Here is a 26122-nt window from a genome sequence, read left to right on the forward strand (position 1 = left end):
CGGCCTTATTATCCGGGTTGCTAGGGCTCCAATGGCCACCGGACCTTGAGGAGGAGGTCGGGGGTGGCGGCGGCCCGGCGGTGGGTTGTCGTCGGTCGCTTCGATCCCATCTATCTGATCTGATCTGACATGCCAAATCAGTCAGCCCACGGCCTATTAACTGCCACCTTCCCAGAGCTACTGGCCCAGGCCCCTGTGATGGCGAGTGCCCTGGCCTGCTCAGCCTGGCACTTCGGGCTCTGCCGCGTGTCGCTCGGCAGAGGCACAGGCAGCATCAGACACATACTCGTGTGCACATTTGTATCCTGCATACTGTAATACTGTCTAGCTAGCATCAGACAATATCACTTGTCTAGCTTTTTTTTTGATGCCTCTCATCTGGGTACAGCTGTAGCATCTGTTCATACACGCACGCACGCACCACCCTACACACGCACACCACACTCACACCACACGTGTACAAGCAGACCTACAACTACACACAGATATGAAGACCGCGTCCTTCTGGAAATCACCGGAAACCTCCAAGACTCCGTAGGCAACGGGTGCGTTGCAGTCCCTTTGTGGCACCACGCGTGAGAGGCAAACGCTTGGAATCCATCCAAGCGGAGACTAAACAACAGGGAACTACTGTTCCCGGTGGGAAAATCACGAGTTCGAGCGCGCTCGAACCGTGACCGGCGGCCTCCACACCCGGAGGTCCCGCCACCCGAGCTACGGCTCGGTCCCTATCACTTGTCTAGCTAGCATACTGTAATACTAGCCACCTCAAGAATAAGAATAAGTACACCAAGCAAAATGGCTAACAAACAGATCTAGCAAGCCTGCTCTCTATAGAACAACAGCCTGATACAACAATAGGGATACAAGTCACACATTCCTCTGCCTCTATCTATTGTGTGGTCACGCTCTTCACCAGATTTCTTGGTTGATCCACATCGAATCCATGTAGAACAGTCTGATGGTATGCAGCAACTGAACAAAAAAAACACTTTGTTCAGCGAACAGAATTCTTGTGAAAATGCTAGTGTAAAAGGAGGTTGATAATTTGACAGAGATTAACAAAATAAGCTTAGACAAACTGGTAATGGAATTATGTTAATCACAGGCCTTTTCTATCCGGCATTCCTGTTATATGGCCTTATAGTCATTTATAACTAGGTGGTTCTTGATTCCTACCGGTGGACGTAATACAGCAAAGAGGCTACACATGCCAATAGTGTTTTAGTGTTTAACTTCTTTCTAATAAAATTTTTAATTTTCCTAAAGAAGTTTGTATACAGAGGTCAGCATCGAGTGAACTGAGCTAGGTGGACAGTCACCAGTCACCATACAAGCATTAACATAAGACTTACATGTCATGGAGTGATTACCAGCTGAGAAAGAATGATATTTGACCCAGAAACAATACCATAAAAACAAGCACACATCTGAGGAAACAAAATTACTAAGAAATGGAAATATACAGTGAGTATTTATATATTCATAAGTTGTACCTTGTCAACAGCCAAGGGCACCACAATCATCATCGCCATCACTGTCAGAGTCAATGTCATCTATAAAAGGCCAACATATATCAGCAGCTCCTACCTCGTAACAACCCGTACTAGGATGCTTTAGGTCATACATGTCCTGGTTCTTGCATCCATAGCAGTGACCTTATGCAAAAGAGTTAACAAATCTTTAAATACAAAAATGCAATTCAATTACACAAAACAAAAACTATATATGTAACAGCTCTACAGGGAGTAATTCATGAGGGGGAAAAACTCAAATGAAAGCTACTCATATACAATTTTTTTATATTTTTGGATGATTCAAAATGTAAACTAATCTAAGATTTGAAAATATAACTAACAACCTTTAATGTCCACTTTGACAAATTCTTAAGAAAATTAGAGCATAGACCTTCATCACTTCGGTCCAGCGGGCAGCAGAAATATGACTTAACACCAGACAGTTGCTTTACTTCAGCAAAATAAAGTTGTGAAGTCAAAACATCAGTACTTCTATGCTCTGTCTCAATAGTGAAGTTGTAGTGATGAAAAATCTTGTCATGAGCTTCTACACTTAAACATTGATAGCAAAGCTCACCAAACCTGTGCTTGATGCCCTACAAACCCAGGAGGAAACAAAGCTTAATTGGACTACATGAAAGAAAAAGTAAAGGGCGAGGATTGACAAATCTCAAGATTATTAATCTTTTCAGCATATTTTGTGAAAGCATTCCTCACTCATCCATTTGATTCCATTATTAATTGTTTCTTTCTTAGAAACTGTAGGAGAGAATAGAGATGCGTAATGGATGGATTGTATTAGTCTGAGCCTTGGGGCTGAATATATAGGAGTACATGACTTGGAGGGCAAGAAGCCTCTCCTACAGATCTGGTAGGATACGGATACAATCCTAATCTACCTAATATAGAGATATCCCTAATATACTCTAACATCCCCCCGCAGTCACAGCGGGAGCGTCGCAGACGATGAGACTGGAGAGAAGTCGATAAACTGACATCCCCCCGCAGTCACAACGATCAGTGCGCCGCAGATGCTGTGGCTGGAGTGGAAAACCACAAGGTTGCTCAAGCAGATGATAGCCCTTTGTGCCGATGTCGAGGTAGCCGAGGTGAGGACGAGTAGCCATGGTCGATGATGCCGTACGTAGAGTAGCCGTGGTCGACGTAGCTATGTCGAGGTTGCCGAAGACAAGGTAGCCGCACATGAAGCCGCGGGCGCACGAGGAGGCGCCATGGTGGTGGCGTAATGGAGAAGACGCCGGAGACGAAGATGGCGACGCATCGAGGCAGTCGTAGAGGGAGCGATGCCGAAGTCGAAGCAGTCAGGCCATCGGGCGACACATACCCGAGTTTGCCAGGCTCGAGAACGCATCGGGGATGATGGGCACGCACCGGTGTTGCCAATACCGGACGTGCAGGGGAGGATGCACAACCAGACGCCGTCGCCGGGTGGACCAGCAGAGAAGGCCTCCATGGCAGTCGCAGGCGCAGAAGAAGGCGAGGTAGAAGATGCCAACGCCTGCTGTTGCTGGAGTAGACGAAGTAGTCGGGGACGAGATGGCGACGCTAGCGACGTGGTTATGCTAGACGAAGCGAGGAGGGGAACCCAGATTTTCCAGCACAAGACTGAATGATCCGGATGACGCGGCGGCGGCGCTCGAAAGAGACGGCGAAGAACTCGTACAGCTTGACGAAGACCATGCGCGGGGCGCACAGCGACGAGTCCATGATGAGGTCGGGGACGTGGTCGATGGCGGTGAAGAAGCAACGGCGGAGAAGACCACGGGGTGACGCCATTGCTGCCCGAAGAGGCGATGCAACGGCAGCCCTCCGTGCTCGGTGAAGGGCGCGCTCGACGAGGACGGACGTCACGGGAGCCGGGTGGATCACGCACATCAGCTGATCAGACCGAGTAGCGTGAGGCGAGACGACGGTGGGCGAAGTTGGTGAAGGCGTCCCGATCGGTGAAGGCGACGACGAGCCGGCGAAGGTCGACGTGCGGACGAGGCGGCGATGTAGGCGGCGGCGCAAACAAGCGCCCCCTAGGGTGCCGGCCATCTCGCCATGCCGCATGGTCGAAGAGGAAGAAGAGGCCGGTGAAGTCGACGCCGACGTCGAAGTAGAGGCGTGAGGTCGACAGGCGGTGGGCGACTCAATCCCGATCTCTGATCGGGCAAAAGAAAATGATGCAACAAGCAGCTTCTCTGGTAGTACCTCTGGGGTGCACGTAGCTGGAACCCTTATCCTCTCTTTCCTCTCTGCCCGCAGCCCACCATGGCCAAAGACCAAAAGCAGAGCACGAGTGAGAAAAGGAAAAACAGAGGCGAGGGAGCACTCGGACGAAGGCTGGCGTGGACGGAGCTCCTAGCCGGCGGCGGCGAGGATCGTGTCGGGATGGGCGGCGCATGGGCTGGCCGTTAGCAACAGGAGCCCACACGAGGCAGAGTCGGCGGGGCGGAGCTGCACCGAAGAGCCATCCTAGAGGATTCCGCCGGTCGAGCGGCGCGGATCCATCCCGCAAGGCAGAGGAGGCGGGGCGGAGCCGTCCCGGAGGAGTCCGCTGGTCGGGCGGCGCGGGTCCCCCCCCCCCCCGCGAGGCAAAGGAGGCGGGGCGGAGCAGGGGCGCCGCCATGTAACCAGCCGACGACAAGGTGAACGCACCACGCCGAGGCCCCTGCTGCCACCACGGCAGCACGGGGTAGGACGCAGGTGCTGCATGAGCCCGCGGCTGCCACCACGGCAGCGCGGAACGGAGGTGTCGTCGACGATTTCCATGGCGGGTGATGAGGTACGACCGGATCTGCTGCTGCTTGACGCGATCTGGCGGCGGATTAAACTGATCCGCCGCGAAGAGGGGCGCTGCCCCCGGCGGAGGTCATGGGCGACCTCCCCGGGGGCGCGCTAGGAGGCCGTCGAGGGGGCGGTTTGGAGGTGCGCCGTGGAGGACGGCCGGCGGCGCGCGGAGGGCGGGGTGCGAGAGGGGCAGCGGAAGATTAGCCTAGGATCTCAAACCCTAATCTCGTGATACCATGTAGGAGAAAATAGAGATGCGTAATGGATGGATTGTATTAGCCTGAGCCTTGGGGCTGAATATATAGGGGTACATGACTTGGAGGGCAAGAAGCCTCTCCTACAGATCTGGTAGGATACGGATACAATCTAATCTACCTAATATAGAGATATCCCTAATATACTCTAACAGAAACTCTATTCATACTCTTGCAATTGTCCATTGTGGCATTGTCCATTTCAATAGGATCATAGAACTCATCTGGCACATCATAATGTGCGACATGTTTTTCTCCTTCATCTGGGATATAGCGGGATAAGATATCATCATGCCCCCCACTCTTCAATCTAAATAGTCATTTCAATCTGATTAGAAATAATATCTTCAAAAAATTACATACCTAGTGACTTCAATCTGATGTTTATAGCAACGACAAGAAAAATGAAGTACCTTGATAGCATATAAGCCTAGTGTTTGTATCTTAATTATGCATTAGTTTCTTGTTTAGACTTGCCTTGGCTTCCAAGTTGATGAGCCGGGCTGCCTTTTCTGCTTTAAGCACTTTAGTGGGTGAGCTCCTGCTATATAAGCAGAGCATCCCCCCTCTATGTAACGGTGAACTTCATTTCAATTCAATCAAGCGGCCTCTGGTCAAGCTGACCTCCGGCCTTTACCATGAGATTGTGAGTTACCTGGGCAACAATTGGCATCAAGAGCTAGGGTTTTAGTGCTCTCCCCTCCCCAGCCGCCGCCACTGCCACCATGTCTACCTCCAGCTTGAGAGCTCGCCGCCTTGCGGACGCCTCCAAGACCCCTAGCGCGGGCGGCGACGCCGCCGCCACGCAGGAGCGGAAGGCGCATCTCGAGGCCGCCGAGGCAGCTGCTATGCAGGCGGCGCAGGCAGCTACGGACGCAGCGGCCGCGGCCATGGCCGCGGTGGAAGCCGCTGCAACTCTGCAAGCGGAGATCAAGACGGAGGAGGCGGAAGAGGAGGAAGGGGAGGCGGAGTCAGAGGAGTCCGGCGGATCGCGCCGGTCGAAGAACCACTGCCGCCGCATGTCGCCGTCTCCACCACGGCACCGCGGGCGGCGCGGGCGTTCGCCGGCTGCGCACATCTACCGTGAGATCGGCACCGGGTGGCCGATGCTCACGCGGTCGAACTACTACGAGTGGAGTCTCCTCATGAAGGTGAAGATGCAAGCTCGCTTCTTGTGGGACGCCATCAAGTACGACAACGTCGACTTCGAGCAGGATCGCCGGGCGATGGAGGCCCTCTGCGCCTCAGTCCCGCCGGAGATCGGAGCCACCCTCGTCAACAAACCCACCGCCAAGCTCGCCTGGGAGGCGATCGAAGCCAGGCGCGTTGGGAGCGATTGCGTTCGCCGCGCCGCACTCCAGCGCCTTCGCGGGGAGTGGGAAGGTCTCACCTTTCGCCCCGACGAGCCAATTGAAGATTTTGCGGTTCGCCTCACCAACCTGATGGAGCAAATGGTGCGCAACGGCGACACCGATCTCGACGAGGCGCGCACCGTGGAGAAGTTTCTCCGGTGCATGCCCAAGAGGTGCGAGCAGCTCGTCTTCTCCATTGAGACCCTCCTCGATCTCCAGGATCTCTCCATCGACGACGTTGCCGGGCGGTTCAAGGTGGTCGAGGACCGCGAACGCGCGTCGGAGTCAGAGCAAGGCAAGCTGCTGTACTCCGAGCAGCGGCGCGCCGGCGGCCGGAAGGAGACAACGCCACCACGTCCAAGGACGGCCAGGAGTGGTGGCGTCGTCCCCGTGGAGGCAGGAAGAACAAGCCCAAGGGCGACCGTGCTGGCGGCGCGGCCGATCCCGGCGGCGGACGCGATGATCGTGGAGGTGACTCCGGCGGCGAAAGCAGAGCGGGCCGCGACGACACCTGCCACAACTGCAACCGCGCTGGGCACTGGGCTAGAGATTGCCCCAGCCGCGGCGAAATCGCGGTGCCGCACATGTTGCGGAGGGAGACGTCGACGTCGGCCTCTTCCTCGCGCACGGCACCGTCGAGCTGGATGCAGAACGTGCAGCAGCGCACGGTCTCTTCCTCGAGCTCGACGAGCGGCGTGCCCGAGTCGTCCTCAACACCGCCGTCGAAGAGAACGTCGACGAGTGGTACCTCGACAGCGGCGCGACCCACCACATGACCGGGCGCCGTGAGCTCTTCACCGACCTCGACGGCGATGTGTCCGGCTCGGTCCGGTTCGGCGACGCGTCCAGGGTGGACATCCAGGGCGTCGGCACCATCGCGTTCGAGGGGAAGAACGGCGAACGGTGGCTGCTGCACGACATCTTATACATCCCGGCGCTCAAGAACTCGATCATGAGCCTCGGGCGGCTGGACAAGGACGGATCGAAGTGAGGATCTGAGACGGTGTTCTGAGGGTCTGGGATCAGCGCGGACGTCTCCTGATCAAAGTCCTGCGCGGTCCCAACTTCCTCTACACCCACCACTTCGCCGTGGCCAAGCCGCGCCGTCCTGACCAAGCCGAGGACCAGAAGCTCTGCCTCGCCGCGCGCAAGGATGATCAAGCGTGGCTGTGGCATGAGCGCTACGGTCATCTCCACTTCGACGCCCTGCACAAGCTCTGCAAGGACGACATGGTGCGCGGGATGCCGGTGATCAAGCACGACGGCCACCTCTGCGACACGTGCGTCCTCACCAAGCAGAGGCGTGCGCCCTTCCGCGCCCAGGCCCAGTACCGCACGCAGGAGCAGTTGGAACTGGTGCACGGCGACCTGTGCGGGCCGGTGACGCCGGCGACGCCCGGCGGCAGGCGCTTCTTCTTGCTGTTGGTGGACGACGCCACGCGCTTCATGTGGGTGTCCCTACTGACAGCAAAGTCGGCCACCGCGGATGCGATCAAGCGCGTCCAGGCGGAGGCGGAGAAGGCCAGTGGGCACTAGCTGCGCGTCCTCCGCACTGACAACGGCCGAGAGTTCACTGCCGCAGAGTTCGCCGACTACTGTGCCGACGAAGGCATCACGCGGCACTACTCCGCTCCCTACTCGCACCTGCAGAACGACGTGGTAGAGCGGAGGAATCAGACCGTGGTGGCCATGGCGCAGGCCCTGCTCAAGCAGCGGGGAATGCCGGCCAAGTTCTGGGGGGAGGCTGTGGTCACGGCGGTTCACCTGCTGAACCGATCGCCGACCAAGAGCTTGCAGGGCAAGACCCCTTACGAGGCTTGGTACGGGCGAGCTCCGGCGGTGGCGCACCTACGCGTCTTCGGCTGCCTTTGTTTCGTCAAGGAGCTGAACCAGGTGCGGAAGCTCGACGACCGCAGCAGGCCGGGCGTCTTCATCGGCTACGCGGACGGCGCCAAGGCGTACCGCGTCTACGACCCGGTGTCGCGGCGCGTGCTCGTGTCGTGCGACGTCGTCTTTGACGAGGCGCGGATGGGACTGGAGCAAGAGCGCAGATCATGCTGCGTCGGTGGCGGAGGAGCTCGTCTTCGACGACGAGCTGATCGACGCCGGCGGACCAAGTGCGCAAGACGCTTCTGCGACCGCCGTCTCACCCTTGCCTCGATCTCCATCTCCGGGGGAGATTGGGAGCGCAGCATCAACGGGCGGCGCGCCCTGCTCTGCTTCCGCTCCGTCCCCTACTTCCGCGCCATCCCCTGCTTCGGCAACTCCTGGAGGGGCAGCACAGACTCAAATTGAGTCAGCCACCCCTTTGCAGGATGATGAGGACCGCCTCGACGTGTTCTACGACGGCGAGCCTCTCCGGTACCGCAAGATCGACAATATCCTCGGCGACGAAGCCGTGCCGGAGGTGGAGCCGCGGGTGTGCGCAGAGCTGCATCTTACGCACGTTGGCGAGCCGTCCACGTACGCGGAGGCACAAGGAGATCCAGCGTGGCGCGAGTCGATGCAGCTGGAGCTCGAGTCCGTGGAGAAGAACAGGACTTGGGAGCTCGTGGATCCGATTGCCGGTCACCGCCCAATCACCCTGAAATGGGTCTTCAAGCTCAAGAAGGATGAGAAGGGCGCCGTGATCAAGCACAAGGCGCGGCTGGTGGCGCGTGGCTTCGTCCAGCAGGAGGGGATCGACTACGACGACGCATTCGCGCCGGTGGCAAGGATGGAGTCCGTCCGTGTCCTTCTCGCATTGGCGGCCCAGGAAGGATGGGGCGTGCACCACATGGACGTGAAGTCCGCCTTCCTCAACGGGGACCTCAAGGAGGAGGTGTACGTGCGGCAGCCACTCTGCTTCGCCGTCCCCGGAGAAGAAGGCAAGGTGTATCGCCTGCGCAAGGCGTTGTACGGGCTTAGGCAGGCACCGCGGGCCTGGAACGCGAAGCTGGACGCCACGCTCAAGGAGATGGGCTTCCAACAGAGCGCGCACGAGGCGGCGATGTACCGGCGGGGCAGCGGGCGCTCTGTCCTGCTGGTCAGGGTCTACGTCGACGACCTCATCATCGCCGGCGCAGATGCAGGGGAGGTGGAGAAGTTCAAGGCGGCCATGAAGCAGAGGTTCGACCTGGAGCTCGGCGGCATGGAGGGCTGCAACCCCGTCCACACGCCAATGGAGGAGAAGCTCAAGCTCAGCCGCGACAGTGAAGCAGAGGAGGTTGATCCTACTCACTATCGCCGGCTGGTGGGCAGTCTCCGCTACCTCGTCCACACCCGGCCGGACCTAGCGTTCGCGGTCGGGTACGTGAGCCGATTCATGGAGCGGCCGACAGCGGAGCACTTGCAGGCCGTCAAGCGGATCCTGCGCTACATCGCAGGGACGCTAGACTTCGGCCTACACTACAAGTTGAAAGGATCGATGGACCAAGAGGGGGGGTGAATTGGGCCTTTTTCAATTTCTAAAACACAATAAAGCAACCTTAACCTATGCAATGCTAGTAAGACACCAATTCATCAACCGGATAACTAAGCTACCTACACAAGCTAAGAGAGATATAAAGAGAAGTAAAGCCTAGCAAGGTAGAACTAAGTTATGATCTCTAAGTCAAGCACATGAATAAATTGCATGAAAGAAAATGCTTGAATAAAGAGAGTGGATAAGAGACGACCAGATTTTTTCCCGTGGTATCGATGTGTTGGCACACACCCCTAATCCACGTTGTGACACTCACAAAGAGTCTTGTCACCTCCCAAGTCACCGAGACGAGGGCGCTCACTAAGAGTCTCCGTTCACCATCCCGGCGTGGTGGAGATCAAGCCACGTACAATCTTCTTCTCCGGGCTCCCACAATCCTTGGCAAGCTCCGCGAGAAACACCTCGATCACCAAGATCGCCTAGGTGATGCCAATCACCAAGATTAACAAGCTAGGGCCTTCACTTGAGCAAGAACCGATCACCAAGAACGGATGCACACAAGCTTCTCTCTACTCAAGTCCTTAGCCTTGCTTCTTGAATGATTGAATGATCAATTTGATGGAAGATGAAGCTCAAGGTGGCTCTTGACTATTGTATAAGTGTATGGATGTTGCCTGGTGTCAAGAGTAGCAAAATGACCCATTGGAGGGGTATATATAGGCAGCTCACACGAATAGAGCCGTTGGAGAAAAAGCTGCCAGAAAACTGCGTAGCGCCGGTTAATCCGATGTACCTCCAATAGTTATCGTCGGTTTAACCGATGAATGTAAACTGCCCATTCTGAAAACTAGCCGTTACAACTTGATAGCTAGTCTCCAAGCGCTCCTATCCAAAACTATCTCTTTAGAGATATTCCAATTCTTAAGGTCTCTCTTAACCGACTCATCCCACGTCAGTTTAGGTCTACCTCTACCCCTCTTTACATTATCGACCCGCTCAAGAACTCCATTACGCACCGGCGCCTCAGGAGGCCTTCGTTGGACATGTCCAAACCATCTCAGCCGATGCTGGGTAAGTTTCTCCTCAATTGGTGCCACTCCGACTCTATCCCGAATAACTTCGTTCCGGACTCTATCCCTCCTTGTGTGCCCGCAAAACCACCGCAACACCGCATCTCTACTACACTCAGTTGCTGGACATGTCGCCTTTTTGTAGGCCAACATTCAGCACCGTATAGCATCGCCGGACGAATTGCTGTCCTATAGAATTTGCCTTTTAGCTTTTGTGGCACCCTCTTGCCACAAATGATGCCAGAAGCTTGTTGCCATTTCAACCAGCCAGCTGAAATTCTATGCCTAACATCTTCATCAATGTCGCCATCCTTTTGTAGCACCGATCCTAAATACCGAAAAGTATCCTTCTGGACCACCACTTGTCCATCTAGACTAACGTCTCCCCCCTCATGCCTAATCGCGCTGAAATCGCACATCATGTACTCGGTCTTGGTCCTACTAAGTCTGAACCCTTTCGACTCTAACGTGCGTCTCCACAGCTCTAACTTCCTATTAACCCCTGCCCTACTCTCGTCAACTAGCACCACATCATCAGCAAAGAGTATACACCAAGGGATCTCACCTTGTATATCCCTTGTGACCTCATCCATCACTAAAGCAAATAAATAAGGGCTCAATAACAATAGTGATGTTTATGGCAATAACAATAAATCTTAAGGTTCATGTGATTAAAAAGATCTTCTAAGCTTATACAACAGTGGATAGCAACCTTCTAATAGTGATGTTTAACACTAATCCAGTAAAAAATGACTGCATGCCATAAATACTTACATCTTTATTATCCAATCTACATATTCATCTTCATCATCATCAAACAAATCTCCTTTCTTTGCCTTGGTCCTGAGTAAAATCACGTGCCACGGACAGTTAGCATGTTACTAACTTTATATTATTTAACAGACGTAAAGAATTATTCCAAACTAAAAGGAGGGCATATTTGAATATGGCATGCTTACATAAGGTATACAGAAGGTCCTCATATTTGTAAACACATAACCAGCAGTGATAATTCATGTTTTTTATGTATCCCATAAAACATACAACTTTCATCATACGCAAAACTGATATAACATCCAGCACACAATTAATGTAAGCCCATAAACAACACCTGCTGGATGTAATCCAAAAAATCGAGTATATCCATAAAAATAAGATAAACAATGGTAGACTCAGCACATCAATAATAGTAAACGTGCAACCATACAGATTAGCATCAAATGCCATACTGTCGTGTAAGTATTTACGCTAGAAAACATAAGAGCTCAAGATGTGGCACATACTAGTGGCAAAAAAGAAAAAAAAACATCGAGAGATGTAACACATAACTGATATTCTGCTGCTTACCACGAAGTTTATACTATCTCAAATAAGCATAAGATGCATATTACCTCAAAGCTTATGGAACATGATCAAATTAACAACAAGGTAAGAATAGTAAAAATAATAGTACAAGACTAACCAGTGGGAACAAAACAAAGGTTAAACTAAATGCTCCTTACATAATTACAGATATAGCTAAATAAGTTCGAGTATTTATAAGCAAAAGAGAGGACAATAGGTTTGAACGCAGCTTTACTAGGCCAGATGGAAGCACAAAAAATTGCAAGAATGACAAAATTAACCCTTATATATGCCAGGAAAAGATAACTCAAGGCAGATGAACATACATGGTCGAATCCTTCTCCGAGGATCTGTCAATCTCGGAAAAAATACCCCCCTCCACCAGTGGAGGTGTCTCTACTTGCGCCACTTTACCTTTGGAACGAATACTATCCTCATTTGCCTCCAAGCCTGACTTGCCAAACCTAAATCGTCCATTTAAATCTGATTAGAACGAATGTCTCTGAAAGATCAGATGACGGTATTAAAAAAAATCTGGTTAATTTGATTATGTAAAATATGTTTTTAAGCTTGAGTGGTAGAGGATCAAAACTTTCAAAGAGTACTGTAAATTCCACAGGATGAACATAAGTTAGCAATAGCACGTGAAGCAGAAACTGGGCATGAGTACTAGTGGGGTGTTCCATTTGAGGAAGCACCCTAAAATTGGTTTGTACAACCTCAGCCCCAATGGTTCTCGTGGGATGATACCATTCTTCAATGTTATATTAGCATGAATGCATGATTTTGTACTATTTGATGGAGATAGACCAACTCTTCCAATGACAAGCTAAAAGGCGTGAAAATGAATGCCTGAAAGAAATACTTACAGCAGCGAGATCCAATCTGATGACAGATCTTCTTCATGCAAGCCATCCAAATCCCTATGCAAGATAAAAAATGCCACAATAAAGTTACCATATCACCAACTTTTTTTCTCAAACACGCAGGAGAGCTGCGTATCTTTGTATTGAGATAGTAGTAGTTTTGTCCAATTACAGAATACAGCGCCGCACCTTGGACCAGAGTACCCATATCACTAACTTTATATCATTAGATAAACACAAAACATTTATAGGCCTAGTTCATCGCTGACAAGGTCAGCCTATGAATTCTGAGTGTTGTGTATGTTCAAGCTTGTTATTCCTTTGTGTTGGAGTATAAGTGAATTGCCCGTCTTTCCCCATCAGCTTAAGCTTTTGGGTTGAACTGGTCGGTGCATGCAACTCAATATGGTATCAAAGCCAGAGGTCTCGAATTCGAATCCTGGCTGGCACAATTTAATAAATAAATTGTTGCCCACTCCAATATTCCACGTTTGCGGCCTGGGGGAGCCTGCACGTGAGGGGGAGTGTTGGAGTATAAGTGAATTGCCCGCCTTTCCCCATCAGCTTAAGCTTTTGGGTTGAACTGGTCGGTGCATGCAACTCAATACTTTGCTAAATATAATGACATGAAGTTATCCTGCACGTCTAAGAAAAAAAATAGGCCTAGCTTGAATATGTATGGTTGGCCAGTAAGCTACATAAGCTATCCAGACCATGATCTTATTTGTACAGACATAATGAATGGCAATTTCTGTATATTTTCCCTTGACTACCTTAAAAAATAAATATGCTCCCTTCATAATAAGCTAAATTAATATCCTGAGCAGAAAAAAAAACATCATGTAAACAAGACCCACAAGTTCTGGATGCAGTATCACAAATTCAGTAGATACAAAGGATAAACAATAGCAGACTTAGTACAACAAAAGTAGTTTTTCAGAAAAATTGAGCAAGCAAAACATACAGTTTGGCAAGTTTGGCATGATTTGGCGTAGGTGTAGGAGCGTTAAGCATGAGAATCTTAGACACCTCAAAGCTTATGGGAACATAATAATCAGATAGGAATGCAACAGAAGAATAAGATGCCATAGGAAAAAGATGATGTTTGATTAAAGGATCCTTATGAGATTATAAAAGATTTTCACACGCAACTAGAGAATAACATGTCCATCAGCAGATTTAATTGGCCACATCAAAGGGATAAATATTTAACGGTAAGTTGAAGATGCTAACAATTGCTAGCAGAAGAAAATTTCATGGCATAGATATCATACATGGTCGAATCTTTTCCTTGTGATTTCCCGTGGATTTCAGAGGAAATACCCCCCTCTGTAATGGGATATGTCCCTACTTGAGCCATCTTCCCAGTGGAAATGCTATCCTCATACACCTCCAAGTCCAATTTCTCGAACCTGAACAACCCAATCTTATTAGAAAGAATATCCCCAAAAGAAGAAGCCTTTAGAAACTTAGAGATGATGATAATCATGATAAATCAAAGGTTCATTAGGTAAATGAATTAATAAAAATCTGCTTAAGCTTCTAGGAAATATATTTGTTATTTGTTATTAAACTGCCGCAAATGGAAGTTACCAATAGCTTCAGAAGAAGAAAAGAATGAGAAGACTAATGTGATTTTTGGTCTGACGAAGCAGTCCCATGGTTTATCACCATATCAACCCATGATTAGATGCAATAACACCAACCCAATCCATTATTCAAACAAAACAAGTGGATTCGATTCAGGAGTAATGATTGGCTAGTCAATCCCTAGCCCATTCCTCAAAACAAACTCACAATTATGACTTGGAAGGACTCACAAATCAAAAGGACATGTAAAAAGTGAAGGAAAGGAAACTTACAGCTGTGACATCCAGTCTGATAATTCTTCTTCGTGCAAGCTAGCACCCACGTCAGCCCTAGGAAAGGTCACAATAGTTAGTTCGTGCCAATGGTTAGGATAAATGCTCCTGATGAAATTACACGGATTATATCCTTTACTAGGTAACACAAATTATAATTACAGAAAAGGAAAAGTAAGGAGCTCACAGTATGACAGTATTTACAAGCAAACTAAGAATAAAAGGTCCATACCTTATGCCATATTGGAGGCACAAAGTTTGCAGGTAACAAGACAGTAAAAAATTATGTGTGTGAGCAACAGAAAACTCAAGGTAGAGATAGCATACATGGTTGAAGCTTCCTTTGGCCGTGAATTTCTGTAGATGATTGAGAGGGGGTCGTTTCAGCAGCCGTCTTGCCAAACACTTATTGATTAGGTTCGTGCACTTATTGATTAGGCCGATTTCAAAGGCATAATGTGTGCAGGGAACATTAAGCGCTACTTATGCACGTGAGCTGAGGCAACATACTTGGCCGAACCTTCCTCCTCCTCGGGCCTGCCAATTTCTGCAGAATATTATGAGGTTTCAGCAACCGCTGTTCTTCTGGATTGGGCACGTCGTCGGCGTCCATGGTGCGCGAGTGTGGTCAGCCGGACGGCGGGGAGAGAGGAGGGTCTGGACAGGGTGTCGCAGCTGCTAGCTACCTGTTCAGGGGAGGGGCAGCCAAGGCGCGGCGGTGTTCAGGGGGAGGAGGAGAGGGCGCCTGGGCATCCTGTCCCGCGCCGAGGGAGATGGTCGGCGGCGGCGGAGGCAGAGGACCGGCTGGTGGGAACTGGCTGGGTGGGCTGGTTCAGCCGTTCGGCGGCCCACCACCAGCCGAAGCTCCACCTACTGGATGGGCTGGGCTGGCCGGCTGTTTCAGCTCCACTTCCAGCCCAGCTATTTCCAGCCAGCCGAGCAGGTAGCATATACTATCTTCCATCTCAAAAAAAAAAAAGTAGCATACATCTTACAAAGGCAACTTTGCAAAAAGGAAAATTTTAGTTCAAAAAAAGGAAAATTACAAACACGCCCTTGTAAGAAGCTTCCAGTTGTTCAGAAGCGGCTTCTCTTCTAAGCGAAAGTTAAGCGTAAGCGGATAGTTTGGGTGGGTTTTTCGATGAGCTCCCTTATAAAATTCACAATTTTAAGCGCAAGTTCAGGGACTGCAAATATTTGGCCTTTTTGGGTTTCAGATTCAGAAAAAATTATTTGACCTTTTCTTATCTCAGAAAAGCTTAATATCTTGTTTTTAAAGAAAACATGTTTTGATAGCTGTCATGACTCATGAAAGTAGTAAGAACGTGTGTTGCGAAAAGATGGTGGAGTACCTTAGTACCTTCCGCTGCGGAGGGCTACGAATCCCGGGCCCTTCTTCTTCTTCTTCTCCAAATTACTAGGAGAGCCGATCGGACGGAATTACTAATCAACAATTGATGACATTTTAAAAAAAAAGAATTGATGACATTTATATAGGAGGCAAGGCAACGTCCATCGCATCATATGGTGTCCCAGCCGGACTCCAGATACACATCATCTCGGTCTCGGTTTCATATCCTTCGTTCTTCCCAGATCAGAAAAAAGAAACAAAGAAAGACAAGTCCCAAACCGATCGGCCCAAGGCACACACACCTGCACATTTCTTTCACAAGTACTACCATTTGCAACAAGCATTTCACAGTCACTTGTTTAACATACTGTAATACTTACCCACCCCAAGAATAATAAACAAAATAATTACAGTAAGCAAAATGGCGCTAACCTAAAACCCTGCTCGATACAACATAGGGATGGATACACGCCACCCATCTATCTCCTCTACCCCTGCCTATTGTGTGGTCACGCTCTTCGCCAGATTCCTTGGTTGGTCCACATCGAATCCACGGAGAACAGTCAGATGGTATGCAAGCAACTGAACCAAAAACAACGACAACAGTCCAGTCAACAGAATTGTAGGGACAAGGCAAACATGAAAAGGGAGGTTCGAGGATTTCACAGAAAAATAAGAAAACAAGCGTAGAAAAACCTGTAGTGGGATTATGTTAATCACAGGTTGGAGACAATCCGCGACCCCTGGAACTTCAATAACCCTGCAGGACCCATTGGAGCATACAGCAGACGCATCTCCCTTTGAGCACATCACTATCAGGCGCCCCTTGCGTGAAAGTAGCTGCTGGATTACCGATTGTTGCTTGCTGCAAAAGGGGGGAGAACTTGTTAAGCAAAGACTTTTTACCAATAATAAAACCAATGCGCTTGATTACCTGAAGCATGCATCACGTGTCGCAATGACAATGATGGGAAGGATTTCATCCACCAGTGCCAGCGGCCCATGTTTCATCTCACCAGCAAGCATGCCTTCGCTGTGCATCAGCGCGACCTCCTTAACTTTGAGGGCGCCCTCTAATGCAGTGGCATAGTTATAACCTCTTCCAAACACAAGGAGGGACTCTGAATCGATCAAGGAAGAGGCAAGATCCTTCATTTCAGCATCAAGTTTGAGAACTTCACTGACACAGCCTGCATCGTACAGTACACGCATTCAGGACTCAGGAGCATCAGTCAAAAAAAAGTTAGCATAATAAACTTTTGTATCCAACTCAACATACTTGGAAGACTGGTAAGTCCACTGATGATAGCATTCCTTCTAGCTTGAGTGGATATTTGATCAGATCCAATAGCCAAAGCCATCATCGCCATGGCAACTATCTGACTTGTATATGCCTGAAGGATTGGCAGGTATGTTTGTTAGGACATACAGTATGAGATGGAAAAGTGAGGATAGTCATTGCACGGAGAAAAATTAAATAGACCAACCTTGGTACTGGCAACACCAATCTCACAACCAGCATTGATATGAACTCCACAGTGTGTTTTTCTCGACAGTGTGCTTCCAACAGTATTTGTTATGCCGACACAAAGGGCACCATTTTCTAGTGCATAATCAAGAGCAAGGAGGGTATCTGCTGTCTCCCCTGACTGACTAACAAAAACTGCAGTGTCTTCCCTATAGATGGGACCTTGTCTGTCCAGCAAGTCACTTGCAACCTCCATAGTTACAGGAATACCTATGATCCAAATAGAACAAGGAAAAAGGACTTAAACTACAGGACCCTAAATTCTAATTGCGTCAACGAATTCCAAAATTTTCATCATAAAGGCAATACAGCCGGGATAATTGATTGGACTTACCAGTCAGTTCTTCCACAAAAGTTCTTGCAGCTAAGGCAGCATTGTAACTTGTACCGCAGCCAATAAAAACCACCCTTCTACAGCGCCTAATTGTTTTGAGATGCTCCTTCAGTCCACCTAAAAGAACCCCACCATCCTTTAGCCTGCCTCTCATTGTTGTTGTTAACGAATGTGGTTGTTCATGGATTTCTTTTTGCATGAAGTGATCATAACTTCCTTTCTTTATTTGCTCAACTTCCATCTCAAGAACAGACAATGCTCGTTGCACAAATGCTGGCTTCTCTTTGTGAGGGTCAAACTTGAGGATAGACACACTGCCATCCTGCAATGCTTAAACCAATCAGGAATAGAAGGTAGGGAATCAAGAATAGCATTGATGATTATCAAGGTCTAGAAAACCTCAAATTAAAATACAGAAAATTCTACAAACACAAAAACTGGCAACTTAAAAACCAGAAAATGCATGTAAACTAACAAACAAGCCCTTAACAATACCTTAATATGCACAATTTCATTATCTTCAAGAGCTAAATAGTTCTTCGTATGCTCTACAATAGCACACAGATCACTGGAGAAAAATAATTCTTTGGGCTTTCCATTTGTTGTCAAGGTTTTGACATCATGAAATGGTTTCCCATTTTGTTGACCACTCAATTCCTGCAAGACAAGAGACAGTGGTCATGATATGTATATTATATTATATAGGAAAGAATTCAAATTCAATAATACTATTATAAGATATATACAAGTGCGATAACAAAATGTACAGTACAGTGTCGTATTACTGAAGGTTGTCCGGAGATAGAATCAATCTTGAACTACATAAATGCATGGTTCTTAAGGTCGAACAGTGTAGAGCAAAACATGTGGCAATTAACAAGTTCATTACTATATTGAAGGTTATAATAGTGAAAGTCATTTATAGGATACTATTCCATGGAAATAATGGAATTAACATTATTTAATGCTTCATGTTTACTATTATGCTGCTTTCCCCTGTCATATATTTTTGAAGCAGATGACGACAAGAAAAGCTTAACTTTAGTGCCTCATTGTAACATAAGATGAAGCTAACAAGAAGAAGAAGATTAGTTTATTTTCCTCATATTAAACCTACTCAATAGCCCAAGGGTATAAGGATATTATTTCACTTACATTAACACCAAGTATCAGTGTGCTGCCTCGTTTGCATGCAATCAATTCGTTTGGATAGTGTGGACTCTTAAAGATAAGTGCATAAGCTCCCTCCAGCTGCCTCATAACTTCCATAACAACTTGGCTAAATGTCACATCACCTGAGGAAATGATAAACAATGTAAAGAATCGCTATAAAGATAAGTCACAGATGGGTTCAGTCGGCAATTATATATTCTGTAATGCAATAGTAAGTATTCTTCCATGCTGAAGGAACTCTTCTGCTAAGTTTAGAGTCGTGTGTTGCCAAAGAAGTATCTACATTCTACTAGAAAGTGTTAAGCACAAATAGCATGTCTGTATCAACTATTCCCTCATCTACTTCCCAGGGGGACAATATTAATGTTTTAGCTATAGTGTAATGCTCCAAGGAAACAATTTAAGAGAAACTACAGACTAAATGACCCAGATAACTATCAGAAGGTTATTTTTTCTGCTTTATGGTTATGAAAGCAATATTGCAATTCCAAGATAAAAATGCAGTACCTTCTTCATCATGAGATTTATCAAAAACAAATTTTGCTAGTTTAGGTATGACTTCTGTATCTGTATCAGACTCGAAGGTGAAACCATGCCTAGTTAGTGTCTCTTTCAGGACCTGCACAAGTATGTCAAAAAAATCAGGTTATAATTACTATGGTATAAGGAGAACAAAATGATCACATACATTCAAGTTTCAAATGGTTGAGGCTTCTCATAGATTTCCAATAGATACAAGATCAACTTTGAAATCTAACATTGAGAATTGTGAATCATCATTTACATAATTAGACAAAAAATTTAGTGAAATACTCTTCAGGATTAGATATTCCATTTGTTAAATAATAAATAACGTGCTGCAGTAACTTTTCCTAGTACTGGTCATTTTATGAGCTTTTAAACTAATGGGCAGATTCCCTCTTTAAAAAAATAGGAAGGAAGATAATGAGACATCCCATGTGGAGGGGCTCAAAGCATAGACTTTCACATGGAGTGCAAGTTGGTACAGGCATGTGGTTTCAATGATTCGTGTGCACTCACAACTGTAAAGATTATATAGAACAAAACAAACAATACACAAGAATTGTATTACATAATATCACACCGACAAAGTAAGCAGACCTCATAGTTTGTGATAATGCCATTGTGGACGACCAAGAACTCATCGCCGGCACCAGAAGATTGGGGGTGGCTGTTCCTTGGGGCAGGCACACCATGTGTGGCCCATCTGGTGTGGGCAATCCCAGCATGCACGCTGAATGCAGCATCCAGGTTCACATCCTTCTCATCAACCTCTGGAAATAATATTAGTATAAACACGAAAATTGGAGTAAGATTTAGCTTCTGTGCTACTCCTATAGTATGAATGTCCGGAGCAATAAAACTGCAATGGTAACTTTGCGTAGCATGGAGTTGCATGGAAATCGAAAATAAAGGGGTACTGAAGTGCCGAATTGCATAACATATCGAAATTTAAGAAGTGGCATAAACTAAGGTACAAGCTTGATCCGAATGGGTTCAACCTTTTTTTTTGTTATAGGCCATGTGAAGTTAGAGATATCGTTGAAAAGCACAGCAAGAGAGGCATCAAAGCGATCATTGTTTTTGTCGTCCTGAGAGCGTATGAGATTAAAGTCCCCAACGAGAAGTCAAGGGCCAGACACAAGTGGCGCAAGCTCAGTTAGGTCCTCAAGAAAGGGAACCGAGTCCCGGTGGTCAGAGGGGGCATAAACATTCGTGACAGAGAAGAGAATGTTAGTGACGGTAGAGGAGAGGACCGTCGTTAACGTGTGCTTGCGGGTAATGAAGCCCTCAAGGGAGAGGGAGCGTGCATCCCACGCAGTTAGTATGCCACCTTTGGAGCCACCGGCATCAACACACTGGAAATCTCTAAAGTTGGGCGGTAAAAAGGAGCGAGCTTTCTGGTTTGTGGGGGAAGAGAGTTTGGTCTCTTGCAAGCAGATGATTGTGGGGTGTGCAGAGGTTAACGCATCCTTAACAACGTCGCATTTTAAAGAATCCCCAAGCCCACGCACATTCCAGGAGAGCAAGTGAAACACACGGCCGTTTTGATTCATTCCAATAGGACAAGCACCGAGCTAGAGCAAATCACCACACAGTGCGCCTTCCATCCAAGGCACAGTGTGGCGAAGCTAACATTAACCCAGGAAGAAGGGGCGAGCACAAAGACTCCCCCAAGAGCTAGGACAACGATGACACGAACAAGACCGAGTTCAGTTAACAACAACACGAGTGACACAGCTAGAACTAAAACACCAGGGAGACTGACGTTGGCGCTACTGCTAACAAAAAATGGCAAAGCAGTCCGCGTCCACGGCGAGGGATCAGGCTTCATTCCTTGGATTGTAGCACCAGGTCCAGCTGCGCAGACGCCGCCGGCCCAATGCCTGCGGCTGCGGCGAACTTGCGGAGATCAGTGCCGCCCAGGGGTTTCTTCTTCTTGCGCAGGAGCCCGTGCTTGGCAACTTAATCCTGCAGGTCACGGGAACAGGAGGACAGTGTGTTCTTGAGTGTCTTGAGTTGAGTTGCCTTCGCTGCCATGGTGATGAAGGTAGGCTTTTCCTTAGCGGCCAAGCATGAACTGGGCTCGCGGCGCGGCAGAGCGCGGCGGCTTGGCATGCGGCGGCCACGCGCGGGCAGGCGCTCCTTCACGGGAGAAGGGTGCTCAGGGGAGGAGATAGGGGTAGGTGGTGGTGGAGGGGGTGTGTCAAGCAGTGGAGCCGGATGCCAAGCGAGGAGCGGGAAGGATGGGTAAAAGGTGCGAGGCTGGCGAGGTGGCGCGGTAGCAGTAGCAATGATCACCAGCGGGAAAGCAGGAAGGCGGGGCAGCGGGTAGGCGTTAACAAAGCCGTGGCAGAGGATGGTGGCACCGAGGAAGGCAACGGGGTGCAGCGGTGCAGGGGGTTGTGGCTGGTTTGCTGGCGGTGCTGGAGGTGGGGCAGGCCCAAAGACCGGGGCTGGCATGGCGGCTGGAGCTGGTGGCGGCAGGCTGTGCGGTTTAGGCGGTGCAGGCGGTTGCGGGAAGAAGGGAATGAGCTCGCCATTGTCGTCCAGTTGCTCAGCGCGTGGCCAGATCTCGAGCCTAGTCACGTTCACAATGCTGCCATTGCCATCATCTGCATGTACCCAGACGTCACCAGAGATGTCCGAGCGTTGTTCCAGCTCGATCAGCAAACGCAGGGCGGAGTAGTCAGAACGGTTGAGGTTCTTGGGATCAATCTCTGCCACTCTGCCAAAGCAACGGAAAGCCTTCTTGATTGGGATCTCAAACCAGTGCTCCAGTGGGAACTCCTTGACTGATAGTAGGGCAACCCATTCATACTTCCTGTAGAACCGGTTGGAGGATTCCTCACAACGTTCCAACTTCACTTGAGCTCCCTCATGGATGATGGGCTGCATGTTGGCGACAAACTCACGGTCCTCGTGGGAGGAAAAGCGCAGCATCATGACCCCACGGGAGGAAGGTAGCATCTCAAACAAAGTCATTGGTGCAACCGAGTGTATCGCTTCCAGAACTCCAGCTCATGGAGCTCCCTCTTCTCGATCGGATGTTTACTTGGTCTAACAAACGTGACACCCCAACGCTCGCCCGTCTAGATCGTGTTCTCCTCAAAACCACTATGAGCACTACCTTCCCCAACACTACTCTTACCTCTCTCACACGCCCCACCTCTGACCACACCCCTCTAGTTGTCACCATCTCCACCACGGTTCCAAAACCAAATATTTTCCGCTTCGAGAACTCGTGGCTCATACACAATGATTTCCTCCCTTCCATCCTCCCGACCTGGTGTGCTGCTCCTGGTACAACAGACGCGGCAGGTGATCTTGCGAGTTCGTTGAAGGCGTCGAGAGGTGCAGCAAAGGTGAACTTTTCTTGAGGCAAGCTTGTACTGATCGACTGCATGTGGCAGTTCGAGAGAGGGCAGCGTACTGGAAGCAAAGAGGAAAATTCAGGGCAATACGGGAGGCTGATGCAAACACAGCCTTCCATCATGCTCACGCCACTGCTCGACTCCGGAGGAACCAAATCAAAACTCTGGTCATTGATGGCACTGAGGTCACAGCGCACAATGCTAAAGCAGATGTCCTCACCGCGTATTTCTCCTCCATCCTCGGCACCTCTACTGCAACAACCTGGGGCTTTGACATGAACATCATCTACAACGACTCCCCTGTGGTGGACCTTGCACACCTGGCTGCACCCTTCACCTGCCTGGAAGCTAAGCATGCAATCCAGCAGATGAACCGGAACAGTGCGCCAGGCCCTGATGGATTTGGTCCCGGTTTCTATGCTGCTGCCTGGGACACTGTTGCCCCAAAGGTCATGAATTTTGTTCACGCCTTTGCTGAAGGCCGGGTGGACCTCGACCGTGTCAACCGTGCATACATTGTGCTGCTGCCCAAGAAACCAGGAGCTGTGACGCCCGAGGACTACAGGCCGATCTGCCTGCAAAATTGCTCCTTGAAGATCATAGCAAAAATGCTTACTACCAGGCTACAACAAGAAATCCCAAAACTCATTGATCTTGACCAGACCGGCTTCATAAAAGGGAGGTCCATCTCTGAGAACTTCATATATGCCATGGAACTCGTGCAATGCTGTCACAAGAGGAAACTACCCACTCTTGTCCTCAAGCTTGACTTTGCAAAGGCTTTCGACTTGGTGAACTGGGACAGTTTGCTCCACATCTTGGCTAGCCGAGGCTTCCCCATGTTATGGTGCTCCTGGATCCAGCACATCCTCAGCACTTCCAAGTCTGCCGTCCTCCTCAATGGCTGTCCAGGACGCTGGTTCACCTGCAAGCAAGGGTTACGGCAAGGCGATCCACTTTCACCTTACCTGTTCCTACTAGTTGCTAATGTTCTCCAGCAACTGATCCGCACTGATGGAGGAGTTCGCCACCCTGCCATGGACAACGCCAGTTGCCCGGTTTTACAGTACGCAGATGACACGCTGATTGTACTTAAGGCGGCTCAGGAAGATGTCATCAGGCTGAAAAATTTGCTCGATCAGTTTGCCACAGCAACAGGCCTCAGGATAAACTATCACAAGAGTACAATTGTCCCGATGAATGTGGACGCTGCTGATCTGCCTGGCCTCCTCGACATCCTCGGCTGCCGCCAAGATAGTTTCCCTCAGACGTATCTCAGTATGCCGCTATCCAATGTCAAGCTCAACTTGAGCGCTTTCACCCCACTGATCGCTCGAGTGGACAAATACCTCAGTGGCTGGCTGGCGTCTTTGTTGAACGCCATGGGCCGCACAGTCCTGGTGAATGCCGTCCTAGACAGCTCACTAATTTATATCCTCTCTGCCATGATGCTACCACAAGGCACGATTGAGGAGCTGGACAAACGCCGCCGCGCCTTCCTCTAATCTGGTGAGTCGTCAACAAGTGGTGCTCAGTGTTTGGTAGCATGGGAGCGAGCCTGCCTCCTAAAGGAACATGATGGCCTCGGCGTCAAGGACTTGAAAACCTTCAACCAATGCCTCCTGCTCAAGCTTTTGCATCGGCTACACCACCCAGGAGACTCAGCATGGGCAAAGTGGGTGAAAAATCAGATTACAGTTGCCTCGCTTGCTGGTAACATTGAAGGTGCACACTGGGACAGTTTGAAAGAATTGCTGCCAACATACAGGGCCATCACAACAACACAAGTTGGAAATGGCATTTCCACATCCTTTTGGTTTGACAATTTGGCTGCAGGCTGGGCAGCTTGCTCAGACCTTCCCAGCGCTACACAGCCATGCCACCTGTGCAATTGCCTCGGTCGCGGATGTCCTAGCTCAACCCATACGAGCCCACTTTGTTACGCGCCTGTTGCGCGCTGCTGCTGCGGAACTAGCAGCGCTTGAGGAGCTGCTTGATGATGTACACCTCTCGGCCGATCCGGACAATCGTCTCTGCCCTCTAGCTGCCAAGGATAACATTCTCAGAGCTGGACCTGTCTACGCCACAGCGATGCATGCCCGTGCTGACTGCCCCTTCTACAAGTTCATCTGGATCAACCACGCACCACCCAGAGTTTGTTTTTTTGCCTGCCTGCTCGTCCAAGGGAAGATCCAGTGCAAGACCAATCTGCTGCTCAAAAACATTGTCGACGATGCAGAATGTGAGCTATGCCACATGGATGCCGAGTCCCCTGACCACCTGATTCTCCATTGCCCTACTGCCACACAATTCTGGACGGTCCTGGGGATCACTATCCCCCCTACTGCTTCGGCCTCCTGTATGTGGGAGTTGCCATGGCCAGATCACATCCCGGCGCCTTCCTACCACACCTTCCTGTTGCTGTGTGCCTGGCAGCTGTAGAAGCACCGACACGACGTCGTCTTCAGAAACATGGAACCATCCCTCCTCCGACTGATGCTCGCCTACAAGGAGGACGCACGCCTGTGGCGTTGCCGTCTGCCACATGCCCTCCAAGGAATCAGAGAGGCCTGGTGTCAAGCTTTTTGTTTAAATATGTAGTCCCTCGCCTCTCCCCGAAAAACTTTGTAATCCTGCTGAAACTATGGTTTTTATGAGCTCCCAAAAGCTCCTTGAAATATAACATGGTGGGGATCCTCTCCCCCCCCCCCCCTTCCATAAAAAAAAAGTTAGAGATATGGTCATATGGATAAAAGCAATAGACATCCTAAATTTTTGGAAGTAGGCTATTCCATTGTCAAAATGCGAAACAAGAAAAGCAGAATTATCCAAAATTGCAACACCAAGTAACTAAATTGCCCTGGAATTGTGACCTGAAACCCGGTTAAAATCGAAGCTTTTACAGCGGGAAGCAGCAAAAAATCCGCTTTGTGCCAGGAAGCATTCAGGAACCGAAGGTTGAAAAGGACAAAAGAAAAAAAATTCAAAAGAGAACTGACCGGAGTAGACGGATCGCACGAGGTTCTCGATCTTGCCCTCCTGGCGGAAGACGAGCGGCGGCGCGCCGGCGTAGGGCGCATCAGAAGGGGAAGCGGAGGAGGAGGGCAAGGTGCGGTCGGCGTCGAGCGCGATCCCGGAGGAGTCGTAGCCGCGGTACTCGAGGCGGCGGAGGCCGTTGAAGAGGACCTCGAGGATGTAGCGGCGCTCCCGCGACACATTGTAGTTGAGGTAGGCGAAGATCCCGCACATCCTGGCCGGGGGGCGGGCGGGCGGGGCTTCTAGAACCTTCTGCTCCGGAGGAGAGGAAGGTTCTAGGCACTGTGGGAGGGGCAAGGATTCTTGTGTGCAGGCCGTACGAGAAGAGATAAAAAAATGGGGT

At 49.6% G+C, this 26122-nt stretch overlaps 2 protein-coding genes across 13 annotated transcripts; both read right to left on the reverse strand.

Annotated features, from left to right (window-relative positions):
- Positions 1–340: 340 nt before the first annotated feature.
- LOC120646072 lies at positions 341–15293 on the reverse strand. Of its 12 annotated transcripts, none has more exons than XM_039922785.1 (12): positions 14972–15293; positions 14789–14818; positions 14462–14518; positions 13874–14011; positions 12603–12656; positions 12060–12197; positions 11164–11232; positions 4723–4874; positions 2235–2276; positions 1909–2113; positions 1497–1658; positions 341–975 (listed from the first exon to the last, which is right to left on the reverse strand). In XM_039922785.1, coding segments are annotated over exons 2-10 (675 nt in total). In that variant the 5' UTR covers positions 14791–14818; positions 14972–15293; the 3' UTR covers positions 341–975; positions 1497–1658; positions 1909–2090. The 12 variants fall into 12 exon arrangements, with proteins under 12 accessions (XP_039778719.1, XP_039778717.1, XP_039778716.1 ...); XM_039922783.1 differs by having other exon boundaries at positions 14789–14855; XM_039922782.1 differs by having other exon boundaries at positions 14789–14866.
- A 725-nt stretch (positions 15294–16018) lies between these two features.
- LOC120646074 (glutamine--fructose-6-phosphate aminotransferase [isomerizing] 2-like) lies at positions 16019–26075 on the reverse strand. Its single transcript, XM_039922793.1, has 11 exons — positions 25743–26075; positions 19970–20142; positions 19355–19466; positions 18830–18969; positions 18170–18331; positions 17675–17996; positions 17300–17550; positions 17092–17206; positions 16747–17002; positions 16509–16677; positions 16019–16394 (listed from the first exon to the last, which is right to left on the reverse strand). Exons 1-11 carry the CDS (start codon positions 25990–25992, stop codon positions 16311–16313), a joined length of 2034 nt encoding a protein of 677 aa, XP_039778727.1. The 5' UTR covers positions 25993–26075; the 3' UTR covers positions 16019–16310.
- Positions 26076–26122: the final 47 nt, after the last annotated feature.

This window comes from Panicum virgatum, chromosome 8K, assembly GCF_016808335.1.
Source record: "Panicum virgatum strain AP13 chromosome 8K, P.virgatum_v5, whole genome shotgun sequence".
NCBI classification, from domain to species: Eukaryota; Viridiplantae; Streptophyta; class Magnoliopsida; order Poales; family Poaceae; genus Panicum; species Panicum virgatum.